At 43.5% G+C, this 21692-nt stretch overlaps 1 protein-coding gene across 1 annotated transcript in view; it reads right to left on the bottom strand.

Moving 5' to 3' along the window:
* LTBP2 (latent transforming growth factor beta binding protein 2) overlaps positions 1-21692 on the bottom strand; it is a 191518-nt gene that overhangs the window by 151584 nt on the left and 18242 nt on the right. Inside the window, 1 exon segment of the mRNA XM_020986296.2 lies at positions 10482-10725. Within this exon segment, the coding sequence (XP_020841955.1) occupies positions 10482-10725 (244 nt within the window).

The raw sequence follows: 21692 nt of genomic DNA, 5'->3' as shown, positions 1-21692 counted from the left end.
TGTGGTTCCTTGGTACTTGAACTTTTTCTCTTTTTTTGACCCATATTCTGAGCGTTTGGTGACTGCTTCTATTTACTAATCTTCCAGCTTTAGTTCTGGCTCTGTTTGGACCTGACCTTGATTCCTTATGTTCCTGCCAGACTTCCTCCTCCCCTGGAATGTCTGCCTGCAGAAAACTGACAGGTTGTAAGTCCCCCTAGATTGCTTCCAGTCAGAAGGCTGTGCTCTTTGGGCCCCTCTGTAGCACCTCCAGGCAGAGTATCGTAGGCTTCCCATGAACATAAGAAACTCACAGTCAAAATGCTTTTGGTGCCTAGTTCCAAGTCTAAGGTCAGAGAAATCTGCTTACCTGAGTTCACATTGGTATCTCTAGAAAGACCTCTCTCCCAGACATCTGGTTATCTTTTCATGTTATCCTAGGCCTGACAAAGGAGTTTACTATTGTTTCTTTTTGGACTTCTAAATCGTTATTCAGGCTAGTGCCCTTTGTAGATATTTGATGGAATATATGTGGGAGAGCTGAGCTCATCTCCAACCTTTCACATTGCTATCCTAACCAGAAGTCCTATCTTATTCAATATCCTCCACAGTGCTGGGCACTTGTAAGATGCTTAACTAATGCTTTGGGCCATTTGACCCTTGTTTTCAGTTTTTCCTTCTGAAAGTCAGTAACTCCTGCCTGCCTATCTTTTCTGGTTACTTTTGGAGAAAACTTTCAGACCTTATTCATGAGGATAACTAAAAATCACTATTTCAGACATTAGTAAACATTCCAGCTCATTGTCAGGGCACCAAAAATCCCAAGAAGCCTTTTATAAAGTCCCAAGAATTTGTGTTTTTCTAGAAAATTCCAGGAGGTGAGCTTGCGGTTTAAAGTTTCTCAACAAACTCAGCAACGGGTGGAGTTTTGTAAGGGGTTGAGATGGAACAAAACTTATATGCCCTGTGGCAGAGGAAATCCTGGCACTCAGTGGAGCTCCGGGGGTGTCAGTCCAACCAGGAAGCAGCTTTAGAGAGCACAGTGATAAGATTACATTGCTTACTGGTCAAAAGGAACGGTCAATGATAAAGACAGAAATATGCAAGGTACATAATTCGTCCAAGGCTGACTTGCTGCCAGTTTGAGAGTTAAGTGTAGTACGTCACTTTTGGAAGTGCTAACTGTTGCAATCATGAAGGAGGTTGTTATTTGGCATTCACCTAATTTCATTTATCCTCAATGCATCTGCTAGAGATGGGTAAAGAGCCTTTTTTCAGTTAGGGACAATGACTGGCAGAGAAGGAATTTACCATTGGAAAGGACCATAGCATTCTACACAGTCTCTGGGGTAATGTGGATCCAGTCAGGAAAATGAGGGTTCAAATCCTGCTGCTGACATTTCCTAGCTGTGTTACCATGGAGACGCTATTTAAGCTCTCTCAGCCTGTTTGCCTGTATATACAAATGAGATAATAATAGTCCTAGTACCTGCCTCATAGGACTGCTGGCAAGGCTTAAAAAATGTGTTTAAAGTACTTTGCAAAAGTTAAAAACCTCTCTAAACGTCAGCTGTTGTTATTTCATGGTCTTGCCCCCTCATTTTAGAAATGAGAAACCTGAGATCCAGAGAAGGGAAGGGATTTACCCGGAGTCATACAGCTTGTTAATGCCAGAGCCATGACTAAAATTCGTGGAATAGGAGACTAAATCTAAATGTATCTAGAGTTCTTAGTCCCTCAGCACATCTGAGGGGGAGGAGTTTAAAGAGGTCTTTGGAGGTTGAGAGAGGTATTAAGAAAATGATACAATGTGATATTAAGTCAATTCAATTCAATGTCTATGAAGTTCCTGTTACACACAAGGCACTATAATACTATAGGGACAGCTCAGGAAGACGTGAGTTCAAATCCTGCTTCAGATACTTACTAGCTGTGTGACCCTGGGCAGGTCACTTAACCCTGTTTGCCTCAGTTCCTCAATCTGTAAAATGAGTTGGAGAAGGAAATGGCAAACCACTCCAGTATCTGTGCCAAGAAAACCCCAAATGGGGGCATGGAATGTTGGACTTGACTGAAACAACTAGCCAGCCACAAAATCTAATTGATCTCCCTGCCTCGATCTCTCCCCTCTCATCTAGCTTCCACACAGCTGCCAGGGATTTTCCTAAAGCACAGGTCTGACAATGTCCACCACCTATTTGGTAAGCTTCAGTGGCTCCCTATTACCCCCCCAGAAGCAAACCCTCTGCTCGGCTTTGAAAGCCCTTTATTGCTTAGCCCTTTCCTCCTTCTCCAACGTCTTTGTGTTCCAGCTTCGCTGACCTGCTTGCTGTGCTTTGCACTTGACATCCTCCATCTCCCAACTCATGCCTTTCCCTTGTACCCTTTCCTGCAGTGTTCTCCCTCCTCACCTCTCTCTCCTGGCTTCTCTGCCTTCCTTCAAGATTCAGCTCAAAGCCTACTTTCTACAGGAGGCCTTTCTTAGCTCCCTCCCCCCATGGTAGGCTCTTAGGCTCTGAGGTGGTTGCTGTGCAGTCATGTCTGACTTTTCCTGACCCCATTCGGGGTTTTCTTGGCAAAGATACTGGAGTGGCTTGCCATTTCCTCCTCCGGCTCATTTTATGGATGAGGAAACTGAGGCAAACAAGGTTAAGTGACTTGCCCAGGGTCACACAGCATGTAAGTGTCTGAAGCAGGATTTGAATTCAGGTCTTCCTGACATTCTATCCACTATACCACCTAACTGCCCTGGCTCTGAGATTACCTCCCAGCTGAAATGTATGTAACCTGTATGTACATAGTTGTTTACATGTTGTCTGTTAGAATCTGAGCTCTCTGAGGGCAGAGGGACTATTTTACCTTTCTTTGTATCCCCAGCATTTAGCACAGTTAATAAATGCTGACCGACTGATTGACTTCTCACTTGGGTCAACAAGTAGGCATGAGCACCCCCAGGCACCTTTTGCCCTGTCTCCATCCTTTCCTTGCCCTAACCAGACATCCATCCTGCAGGACAGACCCACAGGAACTCTCTCCATGGAGGACAAGAACATTTTCTTAGTGGCAGACTGATTTCCCTACCGTGCCAGCTTGTCCAAGCCCCGTCTTCTCACTGAGCCAACCTCAGTTGCCAGGGGCTATAACTTCATGGAACGGCTTAAAAAGCAGCTCTACATGAAGCTGTGCTCCACAGTCCTTCCTCTTTCCTTCTGCCCCCTCGCCCAGTTACTTCTGGCAGCACATGGGATACACATGGCCAAAGTGAATTCACTGAGCCTGGGTGTCTGGTACATAGATTCTGTGTCTCTCGCCCTTTTTCTCATCACTGCCTGTTTTCTTTTTCAGCAGTACTCACTCCTTGGGGAGAAAAAGGATTTTAGTCTTCTTCCTTGACCTTGTGGGAAAATCTCCTGCCATTTACAAGAGTAGAACCCACTGCACCCTTCATGGATTGCCTCCCTTCCTACCACAGTGGAAATGCTTCTCCTCTGAAGTTGTTCTAAATCAGTCATGTTCTGAGAGATCCCATTTCTCCTTCTGGTTCAAGGAGACTAGCCATCCATGTACACAGTGCGTGTGGGTTCCTTCTGTCTGTCTGTCTATCTGTTGTATGTCTATCTATATTCCCCCCTCTCTTCCACAGGACTGTTCAGGAAGGGGCCTCATGACCACGATCAGTGTGCCATTTGGTGCTTCGAAAGAGCTTCTGCCCCGAAGCTCTTACTGGGGTGTCTTCAGGTTCACCCAACTATGGCAAGTTGGCCTGTTGCCTTAAAGATACATCAAAAGATGTCAAAGTTGCCCTTCTGCGGGGCACCTCTAGGGATGGAAAGATGGGCATGTGGCTGTGGCTGAGTTCCTGCTTTAAGCGGTAGAAGTCAGCAGTGTTAAAAAAAAAAGGTGGTGTTGAATCCTGATCATCGTCCCAACTGGGGTGGCCACAAATGCACATTATTATCGTCCTCATATAATCACACACACATACCATCATCCTCATTATGAGAACAGTAATGAGAGTTTGGAAGAGGAGGAGGAGGATAATTATAGCTAGCATTTGTACAGCACTCTAAGGCTTGCAAAGTGTTTAACATATTTTATCTCACTTGTTCTATATAATGTGCACACTGAAGGTTTTTATATTGCTCACCACTATGGGGGCAGCTAGGTGGCACAGTGGACAGAACACGGGGTCTGGAGTAAGGAGACTCATCTTCCTGAGTTTAAATCTGACCTCAGACACCTATCAGCTCTGTAAAGCTGGGCAAGTCATTTAACCCTGTTTGCCTCCATTTCCTCATCTGTAAAATGAGCTAGAGCAGGAAATGGCGAGCCAGTCCAGTATCTTTGTCCAGAAAATGCCCAAAGGGGTCATGAAGAATCAGACATGAGTGAAAAAACAACTAAAATTAAAGTATAGACATTAAATGCTGCAGCATTAGAAACTTTCCCGACACCTTGTCTCAAATTCAGATGCTCTCAGATGTTCTAGGCTAAAATGAGAGGGAGAAGAGAAAAGATGAGAAAGGGAAGAAGGAAGACCAAGGTGCAATGTTCTCAGCATACAAAAGACCCCACATCCCCAGCCCCACAGAAGGCAGGATCTCGTGGGCAGCCCAGAGATTCACTGTCATTTATTATACATGAGCAGCCGCTGTTCATGGGCCCCGAGTCATAGCTGACCCACCTTTTCAATATACTCCAGTTCATTGGCTCAAATATAGGATCATAGATTTAAATCTGGAATAAACCACGTAAGTCATCTGTGGTATAACGGAAAGAAAGCTGGATTTGAAGTCAGGGGACCTGGGTGTGGATCCTGGCCCTACCACTCACCTTAGGAAAGTCACTCAGCCTCTCTAGTCTTTAATTTCCTCATCTATAAAATTAAGAGACTGAATTAAATGGTTTATTGGATTTCTTCCCAATCTAAATCTATTATCCTGTGATCTAGTTTCCTTTATTTTGTAGTAGAAGAAATTGAAGCAAAGAGAGGTTATGTGACTTGAGACAAGAATAATAATCAAATAATAGCTATCATTTACACCATGCCTACTACATGCCAGGCACTGTGCTAAGTGTTTCACATGCATTATGTCATTTTGTCTTTACAACAACCCTACAAAGTAGATGTGCTATTGTTATTCTTCTTTTACAGATGAGAAAACTGAGGTAGATAGAGATTAAGTGATTCGTCCAGGGTCCCACAGTTGGTAAGTTTCTAGGGCCAGATTTGAACTCAGGTCTTCCTGACTCCAGGCCTCGCACTCTATCCAGTGGGACACCTAGCTGCATGTAACCCAAGAGTCCTACTTGCCCTCATCTTTCTGTCCTAAGGTACTTGGCCTCATCCCGAGCTTCTGGAACTCAATCACTCATTTTTTTATTTTAGGCAGTTGGGGTTAAGTGACTTGCCCAGGGTCACACAGCTAGTAAGTGTCAAGTGTTTGCTTTGAGGCTGGATTTGAACTCAGGTCCTCCTGACTTTAGGGCCAGTGCTCTATCCACTGCGCCACCTAGCTGCCCCTCAATCACTCATTTGCCCTTAGCCTAGCTCAGTGCTATTTCCCACTCAGCAGGGGAATTCCCATCCTGAGAAAAAGATGCAATGCTTCTCTCAATGTCTCTTTTCCCTTCCCCTCGCCCATTGACTAGAAGAGTTTGGGATGGGGGAGGGGTCTTTGCCCCAAGGCAACCGAAGCAAGTGCCAGGCTGGGGGAGGCTAGGCTCTTCTTCTCTCAGGCCTGCCATGATGCTCAAATGTTTCCCTGAGTCACTACTAGGGACTGGCACTCAATCTTCTCTCCATTATACCATTTCTCCACCCCTTATTTTGTGCCTACGGTGAGCAGTCCAGTGTTTTTCATCTTCTGGATACTTTCTGAGTTCTTTTAACTTTTCCAGCTCAAGGTTCAATCCAAAGGATCCGGCTCCCAGATCCTCTGTCACAGGCTGCCATTTTTCAGGTATTGCAGTCTCTGTCTCTGTCTGTCTGTCTGTCTGTCTGTCTGTCTGTCTGTCTCTCTCTCTTCTCTCTCTCTCTCTCTCTCTCTCTCTCTCTCTCTCTCTGTCTCTCTCTCTCTCCCTCTCCCACTCCTTTGCACTAAGGAAAGAACTTTGGTTTGGGGCTCAGAAGGAAATTTAAGTCTTCTGCAGCCAACCTGGGAAACAGCTGGACAGCATCAGCCCACATTTGGCTCTTTGCAGAGTATCCTGCCTACTGCACCCACGTTCTCCCTCCATTCTTCACAGATAGCTTTCTTCTCTCTCCCAGGATTTTCCTTGGCCTTTGTCTAGCCCCATTTTGGAGCAGAATATTTGGAGATGGCTGAATTTCAAGGTCCTCTCTTGGTTTTACTTTTTTCTTTCCTCATACATTTAGGATGCCCTCACTACTACCTCCTTCTCTGGACACGAAGGGCTTCATCCCTTTCCCAGCTGTTATCAGGAGAGAGGCCAGCCGCTGCTTGGAGAAACCTGGCCAAACGCACAGGAAATGTCTGACACTACCAGGCGAGTGGGATTTGGCTTCCCAAAGCAAAACACAGCTGACAGGGCCTGGTTGGACTTTCCCAGATTTCATGGCATCAAGGGTCCAGTGCAGTTAGACACAGCAAAAGCCTGGAGCCTGAAAATCATTAAGAACATCACAGTAGCCATGTATCTATGAAACCTGGAGGGTAATGGTCACTGCTCTGAAAGCTGGAGACATCTCTCATGAAGGGAAAAAAAAAAAAGAAGGGGGACAACCACATAGCATTCCTGATTGGATCCTTGCACAAAATAGAAACTTTAAATTGGGGATTTTGCAACCTCCCTTTCAGTAATTTCCTTCTGTCCCCTTTTGCTTCCCATCCCCCAACTCTGAGACTTTCCTTTTTAATGAACTATTCTACCTCCCACTACTCCATGAATGGCATATATAGTGCCTTTGAGTCCCCAGGTTCTGCAAGGTGAGCTTTCATCTTACCTTGCTGTGGACCAATCCTCCACATCATTTCTTGGCCATCTCCTCAACAGGTCTCCCTGCTTTCTGACACTCTTTTATGTGTTGTCTTTCCCATTTAGAATGTAAGCTTCTTGAAGACAGGAATTACCTTGCTTGTTTGTATTTTTATCCCCTGTGCAAATGTTCTACCTGTCTTCCTGTCTATCTATCTTTCAGCACCCAGGACAGCCCTCAGTTTTGGATAGGGGTTAGAGAGCAGAAGGCAGATGCCAAATAATCCAGGGCAACACCAGTCCAGGCAGTGTCTGATGTGAGCAAAACACCATGGGGGATACCAAGAAGTCAAAGAAAGGTTGTCCCAAGGAACTTGAAGTGCAGTAGGGGAAATGGCAAACATTCGTAAATCACTAATAACTTGAGGGCAGTATGTAAGGGGTGTATATATACACATACATACACACACATCTGTGTGTGTGTGTGTGTGTGTGTGTGTGCAGCAGACATTGAGTGACTGAGTGATTACGTGAGTGATCACTAGGACTGCAGTGGTCATTTAAAGCCATACAAAGGAGAGAAAATGTAAGATGTATCTTAAAGAGTGGGTGAAAGTCGTTGTTGAGATTTGTCCTTCTTTCGCAGAGAAGACCATGACATCAGGAAAGTGATACCATGACATGAAAGTCAATTGGATTTAAGTGAGGGAGGGCTATGCAATGTCATCAGCCTCACTTTCTCCTCCCTAGTCATCTGGGTCCCATGGCAAAGATACAGATCAGGACAACTGGAGATGGCCCCCAGGTGAAAGTGAGATCCATGGAGAAGAGAGTGTGTTTGACTCAGAAGTGTGCTAATTAGCACCAGTAATGGTATCAGTAGGATAGGGATGACAGCCCATCAAGGAAGTATCAACTTGGAAATCACATGGTATGGAGATAAAAGAGAGGGATGCTCCCACTCCAGGACTAGTATGGAGTCTGTACTCCAACCTTACAAAGTCTACTTAAAATTCATCCTCTGTATACATAGGATCATAGGAAAGGACCATAGAAATTACATAGTCCAAGAACTTTAGGAAACAGATATAGAGACATGAAGTGATTTTTCACCAGGTCATACTGTAGCAGAATCAGGATTGGAACTCAGCCTGTTTCACTCTAAATCCATTGTTCTTTCTGTAAATCTATGTTGACTCTCATGTTTCTCACTTTATCTCATTTCCTCCAACAACCTTCTCCAAAGGTTCTTATATAGAGATTATCATTAATGTTCTTTATACAGTGAAAGGTTTGGATGTTTTTGTCTGTGTACTACAGTACGTCGGTAGTCAGAGCACTTGGCTCTGCCATTTATTAGATGTGACAGACAGCAGGGTACAGTGGAAAGAGCACTGATTTTAGAATCAATGAATTATAGGATTGTAGATTTATAGCTAGAAGGGACAAAAAGGCCATCTAGTCCAACTCCTTTATTTTACAGATGAGGAAACTGAGGCCCAGAGAAATTAAATGACTTACCCATAGTAATACAATAAGTGTTTGAAGTGGAACATGAACTCAGTTCTTCCTGAGTCCAAGTCCAGTACTCTATTCCATATGCCTAGGTTCAAATCCCAGCTCTGCCACTTACTAGATGTATGAATTTGGGCATACATTAACCCCTCTGGGACTCCATTTCATCATCTATACAATGAAGGAGTAGAACTAGATAGCTTTCCAAGGTTCCTCCCAGCTCTAAAGCTATAATTCCTCATCATACAGGAAGTGAGAGAAGTGATTATTAAATAACCAATTATTGAGGAGATCCAGGTTTTTTTCCCTTCCTAGATTTTCATTCTCTGTAACCCAGCCAGCCAGCATCTGAAGGACGTGACTGATAATGATATTGGATTTACTTTTTCCTCAATCTTGTTCAGACCTCACCCGAGTGGGGAAGCCCGTTGTGTTCTACTCAGGTATGGATGGGGATAGATTCTTTGTCTAGATTGCGCAAAGATGGAGGTGATTTGGAAGTCGATAACATAATCAAAGTCACATTCCCCATTAGAATAGGTCCGCCTCTCATCGTTCTCATTACTTGTTAACCATTTTGTCAATTGTCACCCTCAGGACCACCGACTCTTCCAAGGGCATATAAGCACTGAATGGGTTCTATGAAGGGTGTTCGGCATTTGAGAGTGTCATTGACCCTTTTTATTGCCAGCATGACTAATAAAATGATTAATTACCCATAAACAATGAATCTCTTTTTACACATCAAAGATGTTTGTGAGGATCAAGTGGGATAACACATATAGAAACACCTAAAGGCGTGACCCTGCCCTTCAGTCTTTAGGCTCCCAGAACCCTCATCCCTCCAAAAAGAAATAGTTCCATCTCTCTTGGAAAGATAGAAATCACATTTATGTCCCACTGGGCAAAATTGCTCCAGTCACTAAGACCCTGGAACATAAACGTTAATCATTAGTGGCTGGAGGATCCTTCTTCTAGGAAGAACAGAGCGAGTCCCAAAGACCAGGAGTGAATACCTCAATCACTACAGCAATCCCAATACCACCACCCCCAACCAAAACAGATGTGAGTAAATTTGGCTTTTGTTTTCTTCATCCAGCAATTAGTGAAATGAATGGAACATCCTGGTGGCAATTCACCTGTGTGCTTGGAATTATGTTAGATATACCTTAGGAAGGCCACCAGGGCGGCAGGAAGGTCCTAAAGGCTGTCCATGTATAATAACTTCTTCACTTTTCTCAGTCCATGATTAAGCTATAAACTTCCCAGGATATATTGAGGGAAAAGGGAAAACTGCCTTTGACTTCCTGCTACCAGGCCCTTCAGACATCTGTATTCCCTCCTGCTAACCACACTGATGCAGATATGCCTTCCACCACCATCATCTCTACTCCATCTCTCCTGGAGGACAGAAAGTGAAAGGACACACAGAACATCACAGTCTTCTGCAGGATTGTGAAATACCAAGGTCTGCCACTTGTCCCCGTCCCCAGATCCTTTCCCTTCCTCCTCCTTTAGAAGCTTGGTGCCATGCTCCTTTTGTCTCTGCCTTTCCCTGATCAGACCAAAGTTTCTGTTCATTCATATCTTCACAAAGATGTAAATTAATAGATTATTCCTTGTCTTAGAGTATTTACATCTTGAGATTGTCTCTGATTAAAGAATGAAAGGCTCATCTGTTTTGTTCTGCGTTTTTTGTCAGGGTTAAGTGACTTGCCGAGGGTCACACAGCTAGCAAGTGTCTGAGGTCGGATTTGAACTCAGGTCCTCCTGACTCCAGGGCTGGCACTCTATCCACTGCACCACTTAGCTGCCCCAAGGGCTCATCTCCTGTTAAGGGAATTTCAGCAGACTCCTGAAGTTACAAGAGCTAGTCAGACTTCCTGGTCTATGAGCCACGAGCCCCACACTGCCTGCTGAAGACTTCACAAGGTACCCAAGGGAAAGGGTATCCTAGCAATGGAGTAAAGAGTAAATATATCTCTTTAAACACTCAGTTGTTTGGAAAGAATGACATTTGTGCCCACAATGAAAAAAGGAAAACATACCCAACTGGTAACTTCTGCAACACTGGAGATTGTACCACTGAGGCAGGGCTCTCTCTCAGCCCACTACTCCTGCTGAGGCTGGGCAAACCCACTGGTGACCGAGGCACTGGCCGTGAAGGTTGGGGGTGGTACTCCTCGTCAGGAATGACCTCTTCACAGCGGTTGCCCCGGAAGCCAGAACGACAGACACATTGCTGGGGCCGACTGCAGGAGCCCTTGTTTTGGCATGGTGGTTCACAGACAGCTGGGGAGAGAGAGAGAGATTGAGCCATGTAAGTGGGATGGCGCTGTCTTCAGCAGTAGCATGGTAAGTTTGAACCTGCCCTGAGGGATCAGAAAACCCTTCTACTTTCCAGCTTAAGTGAAAAGGGCTCTGAGTCATTGAGCCTCCTCCACACCCCAAGCTAGGCAGTCAGAACGGATGCCCTGTGCATAGGATTGGGCAACTAGAGATGTGAATGCAATGAGGTAAATTTGACCTCATAAATAGTACTGAGATCTAATGGGATGTAATCCAAGATTATGAATATAGCACTGAAAGGGAATCTCTGATTCAAAAAGAATAGGATAGGTAAAAGGGGAACGGAAAATATATATATTAAGAAAATATAGGATATCCAGGTACCAGTGTTGGAAGAGGTAGTGCATGATAGAGAATATTTGGACAAGAACATTATCATGGAGGCAGAAAAGGAGCCATATTGTCAACAGAGAATACTATAGATCTCTTATACAGAATGAAGAAACAGATAAGGAATTTGGAAAACACATTACAATCTTAGTGCAGAGACATGCTATAGAAATGATGCGGGGTGGGGCAGAGTCAAGGCAGCAGAGTGAAAGGTTACAATTGCCAAACCTCCCCCAAAACCTTTCCTACAGAATAACCACAGAAAACACCAAACAGAATTCTGAGTGAGAAAGCCAAGGAAAAAATGAGTCATTTTTCTTCTAGCCTATAACAGTTTAGGAAGACAGAAAGAGAGGTCTGTGGACACTGGAGTAGGGGCTGGTGAAAAGCAAGGTACAGAGGAAGTAGTACCACATAGTGGCTATAGCAAGCAGCAGTAGTACCAGTATGGTATGGTGATGAACACATGGTTAGAAAGAGATCCCAAGGGACCCCTGTGCTAGCACTGGGTGGTCAGGTGCAATTTGGCAGCTACATCACCCAGTTCCAGATCACAGTTCCAGGATGAAGAGGAACAGTCAGAAGGGAGCGGGGGCTATACCTGGACAAGGAGAAGAGTAAAGACCAGAGGGCAGTGGCCAGACCTCTACCTAGATCACACCACTTTGGAGGCACCAAAAACCTATAAGATCCCAGATAGAGCTGTGAAAGCAAACGAACATAATAGATAAAAGCTCAGCTAGTCATTCCCCTAGGAGATGAGCAAAGCCCAATTCTAATGCAAAGTCCAAAGTCAAGAAGTAGGTGCAAAAACAACAACAACAGAAAAACAAAACAAAAGTAAAAAACCCTAACCATGAAAAAAAAAACCCTATTATGGTGATAGGGAAACTCAAGACAAGCTCAGAAAAAGACAATGACCTGAAAACACCTTTAGCAAAGACTCAAAGAAAAACACAGGTTGTACACAAGCTCAACAAGAATTCCTAGAAGAGCTAAAGAGATTTTTAAAAGGAGCAAAAAAATTAAAAATCAAATTAGAGTGGTAGAGGAAAATTGGGAAAAGAAATGAGAGCTATCCAAGAAAATTATGAAAAAAGAATTAACAGCTTGGTAAAAGAAGCAAAAAAAATACTAAAGAAAATAACTCCTTAAAAATCAGAATTGACCAAATAGTAAAAGAGGAACAAAATCTCAGTGAAGAAAATAACTTCTTAAAAATTAGAACTGGTCAAGTGGAAGCTTATGACTCCATAAGGCACCATGAAATCATAAAACAAAGTCAAAAGACAGGAAAAAATAGAAAAAATGTGAAATATTTCATAGGAAAAAATGACTAACCTGGAAAAAGATTGAGGAGAGATGATTTAAGAATCACTAGACTGTCTGAAATCCATGATCAAAATAAGATCTTAAACATCATATTTCAAGAAATTATAAAGAAAACTTTCCATATGTCTTAGAACCAAAGGGCAAAGCAGAAATTGAAAGAATCCAATGGTTACTTCCTAAAAGGAATTCCCAGATGAAAATTCCCAGGAATATTATAGCCAAAATCCAGAGTTTCCAGTTCAAGGAGGAAATACTCTAAGCAGCCAGAAAGAAATAATTCAAATACCATGGAGCCATAGTCAGGATTACACAAGATTTAGCACCTACCACTACAAAGAAGTGGCGTTTCTGAGCTTGGGAATTTCAGAGGCTGACCTTGAGGACCACAGGAATTTAGGAATCTAGCCCAGATATTATAGCCAGGCCAGCCTGGAGATTATCTGAAGCGATCATTTGGATTGACCTTGAGAGCCCCCACCTAGCATAAACCGGCAGTGATTTCATCTTAAGAAGTGAACTTGATAGGGCAAATGTGCTGAAAGAAGGAAAGAAAGCTCAATTGTGAACCTAATTTCCTCCCCACCCAGAGACCAAGGTAGTATAGAGGGAATTATTCCCCCAACCCCAAGGTATTGGGAGATATGTTTGTACGTTTGTTCTCAGTAGATTTATAAGATAAATAAATCCCTTTGTAAAAGCTACCTGATAAAATTCCTAATAGAACTGGGGTGCTAACAAATGGGGAAAATCATGAGCAGAGGCTTGGGCAGAGAACGAAACACCCGCCTATATCTCAGTGGACCCTAGAACCCCAAGGGGAAAGTGCAGCCTCCTTGGCCCCTTAGAGAGTGGGATTGTTTTGTGGAAATGCTTTTTTCCCCTTTCTTTTATATTCTTTATTATAAGGAATGACTCTCCATGTGGGGCAAGAGAGAACATATTGGGAGATGAAGATATTTAAAAACAAAACATATCAATTAAAATTTAAATTATAAAAGGAGAAGACAACGAATTCTGAAAGTCAGTGAGCTTGACTTTGATTCCTGGTAAAATTCTAGAATGTATTATTAAAGGATAGCAAGTGAACATCTAGAAAAACAAGTGGTTGGTGATCACAAAAAGCCAGCTTAGCTTCATCAAGAGTAGGTCATGCCTGACCAGCCTAATTTAATTTTTTTTGACAAACCAAGGAAATGTTATAGACAAGAGTCACCTAAGATTCAGCAAAGCATGTCCAAGCTTTTTGTGAGGTTCCTATATACAAGATGGAGAGATGAGGGCTAAACAGTAGTACAGTTAAGTGTGTTCAAAACTGAATGAATGTCGAGACCTAAAAGTAGTCGATGATAATTTGATATCAGTTTGGAAATAGCTCTGTAGTAAAGAGTCCCAGAGAAATACATTTAGCCTAGAATCATTAAACATTTGTGTCAATGACTGAGATAAAGACTGTATACATGGCGTGCTTATCACTAGGCCTTTGATTTTATTGGTATGGAGGACTCCCAGATGAAGACAGTCTCTCTACTCATGCAAGTTAGCACCTTTTCATCAGTTTTTAGTCTTAGAGATGTGAGAGGTTATTTGTTCAAGGTCACACAACCAGTATGAGTCAGAGGTAGGATTTGAACCCAGGTCTTTCTGGCTCCAAAGCAAGCTTTCCATCCACACTATACCACACTGCACCACCTAGCTGCCCATGAGTCCAGCTATAAAGACCTTATATGATCCTAGAGGTAATAGGGAGCCATAGGAGTTTCGACAATCAAGCCTGCACTTTAGGTATATCATTTTGACAGCTGTCAACCAATGAACAATTATTAATCAACTACTATGTACCAGGCAATGTGCTAAACACCATGGACACAAAGAAAGGTAAAAGACAGTCCCTGCTCTGAAGGAGCTCACTGTTCAGTGGGGAAAGCTGTGGGAGGGAGGAAGCAGATGAAGTTGAGGCTTGAGATAATGAGACCTCACCATTTCCCACAGTGTTCGCTGGAGAAGAGACAGTATGGTGTAATGGATAGAGTACTAGACCTAAAAACAGGAAGACCTGACTTTGAATTAGGTGTGTGACCTTGGGCAAGTCACTTAACATCTCAGCCTCAGTTTTCTCATCAGTAAAATAGGAACAATAAATACACCCTACCTCATAGGGTTGTTGTGAGGATCAAAATAGATAACATAATTTAAAGCACTTTACAAAACTGAAACCACTACATTTTTGTTGTTATTTAGTCATTTCAGTTGTGTCCAACTCTTCCTGACCCCATTTGGATTTTCTTAGCAAAGATATTGGCTTGCCATTTCCTTTTCCAGCTCATTTTACAGATGAGGAAACTGAGGCAAGCAGGGTGAAGTGACTTGCCTAGGGTCACACAGATAGTAAGTATTTGAAGCCAAATTTGAGCTCATAAAGAAGAGTTTTCCTGATTCCAAGCCTAGTGCTGTATCCATTGTACCACCTAGCTACCCAAATCACTCTATAGATGTTAGCTCTTATTGCTATTAGCACTGGATCAATAGTCAGGAGACCAACGTTCTTGTCTTATTTCACCTCTAATCGATTAATTATGTGACCTTGACTCAATCACTAAAGCTTTTTGGGCCTCAATTTTGCAAAGAGAGGGTTGACCAGAAGACTTCTCAAATCTTCTAGAAGCAATCTTCAAGAGAATAGGTATCTCAAGTCCTTGCTTACCACAATGTGGGGCAGACAGCCAGTAGCTAAGAAAGGAAAGATCTATATCCAATTCCCCAACATCCTTCAGCATTCACTTCCTCTGCCCCATGGCAAACAGTAGACCAAATGACGAAGATGCCTTGTGGCTTAGCATCCTGGGTCCCAGGTTCTCTATTTCTGGCCTGAGGCCAAGACTCTGTCTCCAAACACCAGTCAAACTTCCTCCCCATTGCATACAGCTTTCTCTGGTGGCCACCAGACCTCTCCGCCCATAAATTCCTCTCTCCTGCATGTTCCTAATTACAAACCAACCAATCAGAATCACATGAGAACACTGCCCCTCACTATCTTGCCAAGCCCAAGTATGCAGCCAACTGGTCAGGAGCCAATATACTGAAGAGCACACAGGGGTGAAAAACACCCACCCCTATCCCCTCCTCCTCTGACCCAGTTCAATGTTAATGTTCAGATTTAAATGAAAGAGCATACTAAACTGGACCTCCTAGTGAAGACTTACTGTTCCCAGACCATTCCAAATTCCCAGGGAATCTAGAATGGGAATGTCTTTTAACAATGACGGCCTTCCCAGTCATTCTCCTAGAATGGGAAGGGCCTCTGAGGCCATCCAAGTCCAGACTTTTCCAAGATCTTAGTCTAGAATTCCCCCACCAGCTCTCTAAGGAGAACTTCATTCTACTCTCCCTTTTCCCTCCAACCCATCCCATGTATTGATATGAACTCAATTTTCTTTTCTTTTTTTTCAGCTCAATTTTCTTAAGATACTATTTTATGCTCATAAATCTTCCAAAAACCCCTCATTACTTAACAGGATAAAGCCCCAATCCTTAGCTTGGCATTAGAGGCCCTCTCCAATCTAGCTCTTACCTTTCTTTCCAGCCAATGTACTCCATTAAGCCCTCCAATCCTGCCAAACCAGTTTACTCAATGTTTCCCAATTATATCCTGTGGATTTTCACTTTCTAGCTTTTGCTCACATTGTTTCTCCTGCCTAGAATATCCTCACTCTTCATTATTTGTCTAGATCTCCTTTCAAGGTCCAACTCGGTTCTCACTTCTGCCACGAAAATTTCCTTGACCACCCCAGCTCTAAACAATAAAATCTCTGTCATCTGAATGCCTCACTCCAATACTCACTTAGCACTTGGCTTATGCTGTCTTGTTTGTCATTTGTCACTTTATTGATTTATCCTTTACTTCCAATTAGATCATAGGTCCATAGAGATTGCGTATATGCCTCTCTGTATCCCAAGCACCCAGCATGGTGCCCTACATGTTTATTACATGGTCAAGTCACTTACCCTTTCTGGGGCTCAGTTTCTTCATCTATAAAATCAAGAACTTAAACCAGATGGCCTCTAAGGTCCCTTCCAGTTCTAAATGTGTATTAACGGCCAAGTTAGGAGGAGACTTAGAAAATAACAGTACTTACCACAAGGTCCTCAAGAGCAACTCATCTCCAGGTTATAGGCCCAGGCCCCCTTGTCCCCTCTCACTCCCATCCTTGAGAACCTCCTGCCTTCCATTCTACAGAGAACTTAGATAGACAAGTCATTTTAGAGACTCCTAAGCCAAAATGTTTCCCCAAACACAAAATCCAACAGCTCTCTTTCCCAGGGATTCTATCTCCCAAATCAAATTGACCTATTTATTGGTCACTTTCAACACCAACTGACTACTTACTACCCCCCTGTCCTATGCTGCAAAAACAGCCATCTAAACAGGCTGACTTCAGAAAAACCCGGAAAGACTTGTGTGGTCTGATGCTGAGTGAAGTGAGCAGGACGGGGAGAATGTTGTACACAGTAACAGCCACGCTGTATAATGACTAATATTGATAGATTTAACCCTTCTCACCAATACAAGGATCTAAGACATCTCCAAAGGCCTCATGATGGAAAATGTTATCCACATCCAAAGAAAGAACTATAGAGTTTGAATGCAGATCGAAGCATGCTATTTGCTATTTTTTTTCTTCTTTTGTGTTTTGTTTCCTCTTTCTGGTGGTTCCTCCTATTGGTTCTAATTCTTACTTACAACATCACTAATGTGAATATATGTTTAATAGGAATGTATATGTATAGCCTATCTCAGATTGTGCACAGTCTCGGGAAGGGAGGTGGGGAGGGGGAGAAAAACTTAAAACTCAAAAGCTTATGGAAGCGATTGTTGATAATTCAAAATAAATTAATGAAAAATTTTAAAAAAAAAACCATCTATTGGAGACCACAAATAGACAGCCCAAAATACAATTATCAGGCCAAGTGGCACAGCAGATACGTCTCAGAGACCAACCTCAAGCCTCCTCTTCTTCCTCCCCCTCCTCCTCCTTCCCTCAATGCTCTATAATCAGGCAGCCAATTTTCACAGGCCGCTTCCTAACTTTCATCTTTCTCCAAAGAGGCCCTTTATAAGCTGGTCTTGCCTTTGACAATGAGCCCATTAGCTCTCAGCAAAACCAAGTCCCAACCCAATCACCTCCCCCCACCAGTACCTACTTTATGGACTGCATTGTACAACCTAAATCCTAATTCTGCACTGTCTAATATCGTTTTCTGGTGTGTTACTCATGTCTCTTGAAACTAGATTTTAAGCCTTCTTGAGGGCAAAGACAATGTCATATTTAGTTCATATTCCCAGAGCACAATGAAGTGTGGGGACACGTAGTGCTAACTACTTCTACTACTAGCCAGCAATTTGAGGTTTACAAAGCACTTTATAAATGTTACCTCATTTTCTCTTCAACAACAACCCTGACTTTGGTGCTAATATTAACCCATTTTACAAATGAGGAAAATGAGGCAGACAGTATCTAAATGACTTGTCCAGGGTTACATAGCTAGTAAGTATCTGAGGCAGAATTTGAAGTCAGGTCTCCCTGGCCCCAGATATCAACTTTTATCCACTGCACCTTATCTTGATTTATGGTCATCAATAATGAAAATATTTATCAGAATTTCCTTAGCCTTCATATGAGGGTTTTGGGGGTTTTTTGGCAGGGTGGGAGGGAAGAGGTTTGGGGAAAAGAAGGTTGGTCTTCACCAAGTAGAATTCACATGCACTGCTTTCCCTGCCAAAAGACAACATGGAACAGCATGGGAAATTGCAAGGCATTCAAAAAGTGGAGCCCTGGCATAACCTCCCTCTGCCCACGTGCAAACTTTGGTCTCCAACAATTCATAACGAGTTATTTCTGAATACTCTCTTTCTCCATCGCTCCCCCCACCTGCACCGCACCAGGGCACACTCTTCCTTGATTCAGGCTGAAAATGAGGGAAATTTTAGCCTTGCAAGTTCAGTGCTTTGGAATCAGCTGTACAACCAGAGGGGAAAGAAATATAGCTCCTGATATTACTTTTAAAGCAGAATATAATAACCTTTTCCCCTCCCCCTCCCCTTCCTCTTCTTTACATAACTCTTAAGCAGCTGAATATGGTTTTACTCAGACTTTCCACACAAAACCTTTACCTTTGGGAAGAGCCCAAACTCAGAACCCACTGGCCCAGAGAGATTTTGGAAGCAGCTTCTCACTAGAGAAAAGCTTCTCCCATAATCCCCTCAGGTGCCCCTGGAGCAAACAAAAGGGGGAGACAGCTTTCAAGCCTTCCTTTCCTCACCTGGATAGGATAGGGCACCAGATTATCAGTACCAGAGAGAAAGATGAGAAGCCCTTGAAGTGAGAAGGACAGAAGAGAGTGTCATAGGATCATAGATTTAGAACTGGAACCTTGGAAGGGACTTTAGAGGTGAGGTGAAGAGAGTTGCTATCAAAACGTAATAGACATGTCCCTAGCTCCAGGAGAAGGATGTTCTGCAATCCTATTTTTATTGCCATCCACTCTGTCTTGATCCTCCTCCTCCCCATTGTCCCTTTCCTTCAGATAGATGATAAATAGACAGATATAAATAGGTGATAGATAAGAGGCAGAGGATATAGATGATAGAATAATAGATGGTAGACACACAGATAGATGAAAGAGATGATGATGATAGATAGATGATAGAATGAGATAGATAGATAGATAGGTAGATAGATAGATAGATAGATAGATAGATAGATAGATAGATAGATAGATAGATAGATAATCTATCGTTTGTTCTGTTCCAGGCATTGTACTAAGTTCTGGGTACACAAATACAACCAAACAAGGTAGTTGCTACCCTCAAGGAGCTTACATTCTAATGGGGAAGACAATACAAAAAGGGAGCTGGAAGGTGGAAGGAGAGTACAAAGAGGTATGGAAAGTGCTGGGGGGGGGGTTGGGTAAAACAAAACCAAAGTTGGCCTATCAGAGCCCAAGGTGATTCCAGAAATAGAGCCCCCTTTTCTGGTGGGGAAGATGCAGCGAAAGCAGCATTCACTCAGGACAGTGTTGAGGTCAAGATGGCTTTCTTAGGGTTCTTGCCTCTCTTTTCTCCAATTCACAGGCAGGTAAGACATCACCCTAGTGATGGTGCTCTTTGAGAATGAAAAAGAAACAACAACTCTGAGACATGAAACTTAGATTTTTGATGGTTTCTCTTCTTCCAGACCTCACAGTCCCGGTCCTCTTCCTGCTGCTCTCCACCATAAGTCATCATATTTCAATACAACTGTCCTAGTGTAGTGAAGGTTGGTGCTAAGGCCTTGAACCCCTAGTGAAACACCAGGGATTCCCTCGTCCATGCCAGGGCCCAACCCTCACTTTGAGTCTTGCGCCTACTTCCACACCCAGCTGCCCTTTCAGATCAGACAGTAATATTCTCCAGTCACATTTACTGATCTTTCCTCAGCTGTTTTAAATTTGGTGACATGGAATCTGCCTCATACTTGTCTCCAAGAAGCTTCCTGGGGATCCTCACCCAAGGCAGCCTTTGTTCTCCACTGGAAGACTTTGGTGGTGTGGTAGAAAGAGGGCTAAATTTATAGTCAGAGTGCCTGGGTTGAAATCTCAGCTCTGCCACTTACTCATTTGTGTGTCCTTGGATAAGTTACCTAACTTCTTTTTTTTTCTTTTTAAGGCAGTTGGGGTTAAGTGACTTGGCCAGGGTCACACAGCTAGTAAGTGTCAAGTGTTTGGTCTGAGGCCAGGTTTGAACTCAGGTCCCCCTGACTTCAGGGCCGGTGCTCTATCCACTGCGCCACCTAGCTGCCCCAAGTCACCTAACTTCTAGGGGCCTCAGTTCCTGAATCCTTAAAATGAGAGAGTTTGACTAAGGGATCTGTAATACTCCTCTCAACTCTAAATCTGTGACCCTCTGGAAACAGACTTTGAACAAGTCACTTAACCTCGACAGGCCTCAGTTTCTTCATATGTAAAAATACATTGATTCTGAGTTCCCATCCAGCTGTGTACTTATGGTGGTCCTAATCTCATTCGCCTCAATACACACACACACACACACACACACACACACAATGGAGTTTACCATTAACCCTTCCTCATCCCAAATTCTTCTTCGAGCTTCCATCTTGAAGGACCTGGTCAATACATGGCACAGCTATGGGAGGGAGTCACTACCTGACTGCGGGGACACCACCCCCCACTCCCACCACTACAAAGAGGGCAGCACCTTGGGAAGGACTGGAAACAGTGTTCCACAGCTTAGGGCTAGCCAAAAGCCCGGCTCCAAAATAGCAGTTGTGTTCACATAAAAGCCTCTAATGAGAGAAAGATGCTGTTCCTGGCCCTGCAAGCTCTTTGCAGACTCGGTCTGGCAGGCTGAATCAGCCTCTACCGTTTGGTGGAGGGAGGAGGGAAGGAAGGGGAGGGTGTGAGTCAGTCCTTGGCCCCCTGCTCCTGAACAAGGACTCCAAGGCAGGAGAGTAATTGCATTAACAAATGTTGAGATGTTGTAGCCGGCTGGGAGGCCTTGGGGCAGGCAGGGAGCAGCCCATTCCCACTGATGGGAACACTTTGGAGACTGCTCCTCATCCAAATCTCAGCTCTCAGAAAAACCCTCATAGACACTCTCCCACTCTCATTTTGTTGTTCAGTTGTTTTCGGTCCCGTCCAACTCTTCATGATCCCATTTGGGCTTTTCTTGGCAAAGATACTGAAGTGGTTTGCCATTTCCTTCTCCAGCTTATATTACAGATGAGGAAACTGAGGCAAACAAGGTCAAATGACTTGCCCGGGGTCACACAGCTAGTAAGTGTCTGAGGCCCAGACTCCATCTCTCTGGACCAGATTCAGAGCAGCAGAGCTTACTCATCATCCTCATCTTCAATCATAGAATTAGAGATCTAGAAGAGGAAAGGATCTTAGAGGCCATCTAGTCCCACCCACTCATCTTACAGATGAGGAAACCGAGGCCCAGGGTGGCTAAGTGATTTGCCCAAAATCACACAAAAAGTAAGCATCAGAGACAGGATTTGAACTCATGTCTTCTGACTTCCCTTGTGATCCAGCGAGCCTTTGTGTCATAAGTAACCTCAGGAATGTGGAAAAGGAATGGGACTTGGGATCTTCATCCTAGATCCTATTGTTTCTCCCTAGGCAGAGGCTGTCATGGGCAGAGAGAACAGAACTCCTTGGCCGGCTGAGGGCTGCCAAATTTTAGTGCC

Source organism: Phascolarctos cinereus, unplaced genomic scaffold (assembly GCF_003287225.1).
Source record: "Phascolarctos cinereus isolate Bilbo 61053 unplaced genomic scaffold, phaCin_HiC Scaffold_3;HRSCAF=262, whole genome shotgun sequence".
NCBI classification, from domain to species: Eukaryota; Metazoa; Chordata; class Mammalia; order Diprotodontia; family Phascolarctidae; genus Phascolarctos; species Phascolarctos cinereus.
Note: the sequence above shows the minus strand (reverse complement) of the source record. Positions and strands in the feature narration are given on the sequence as shown.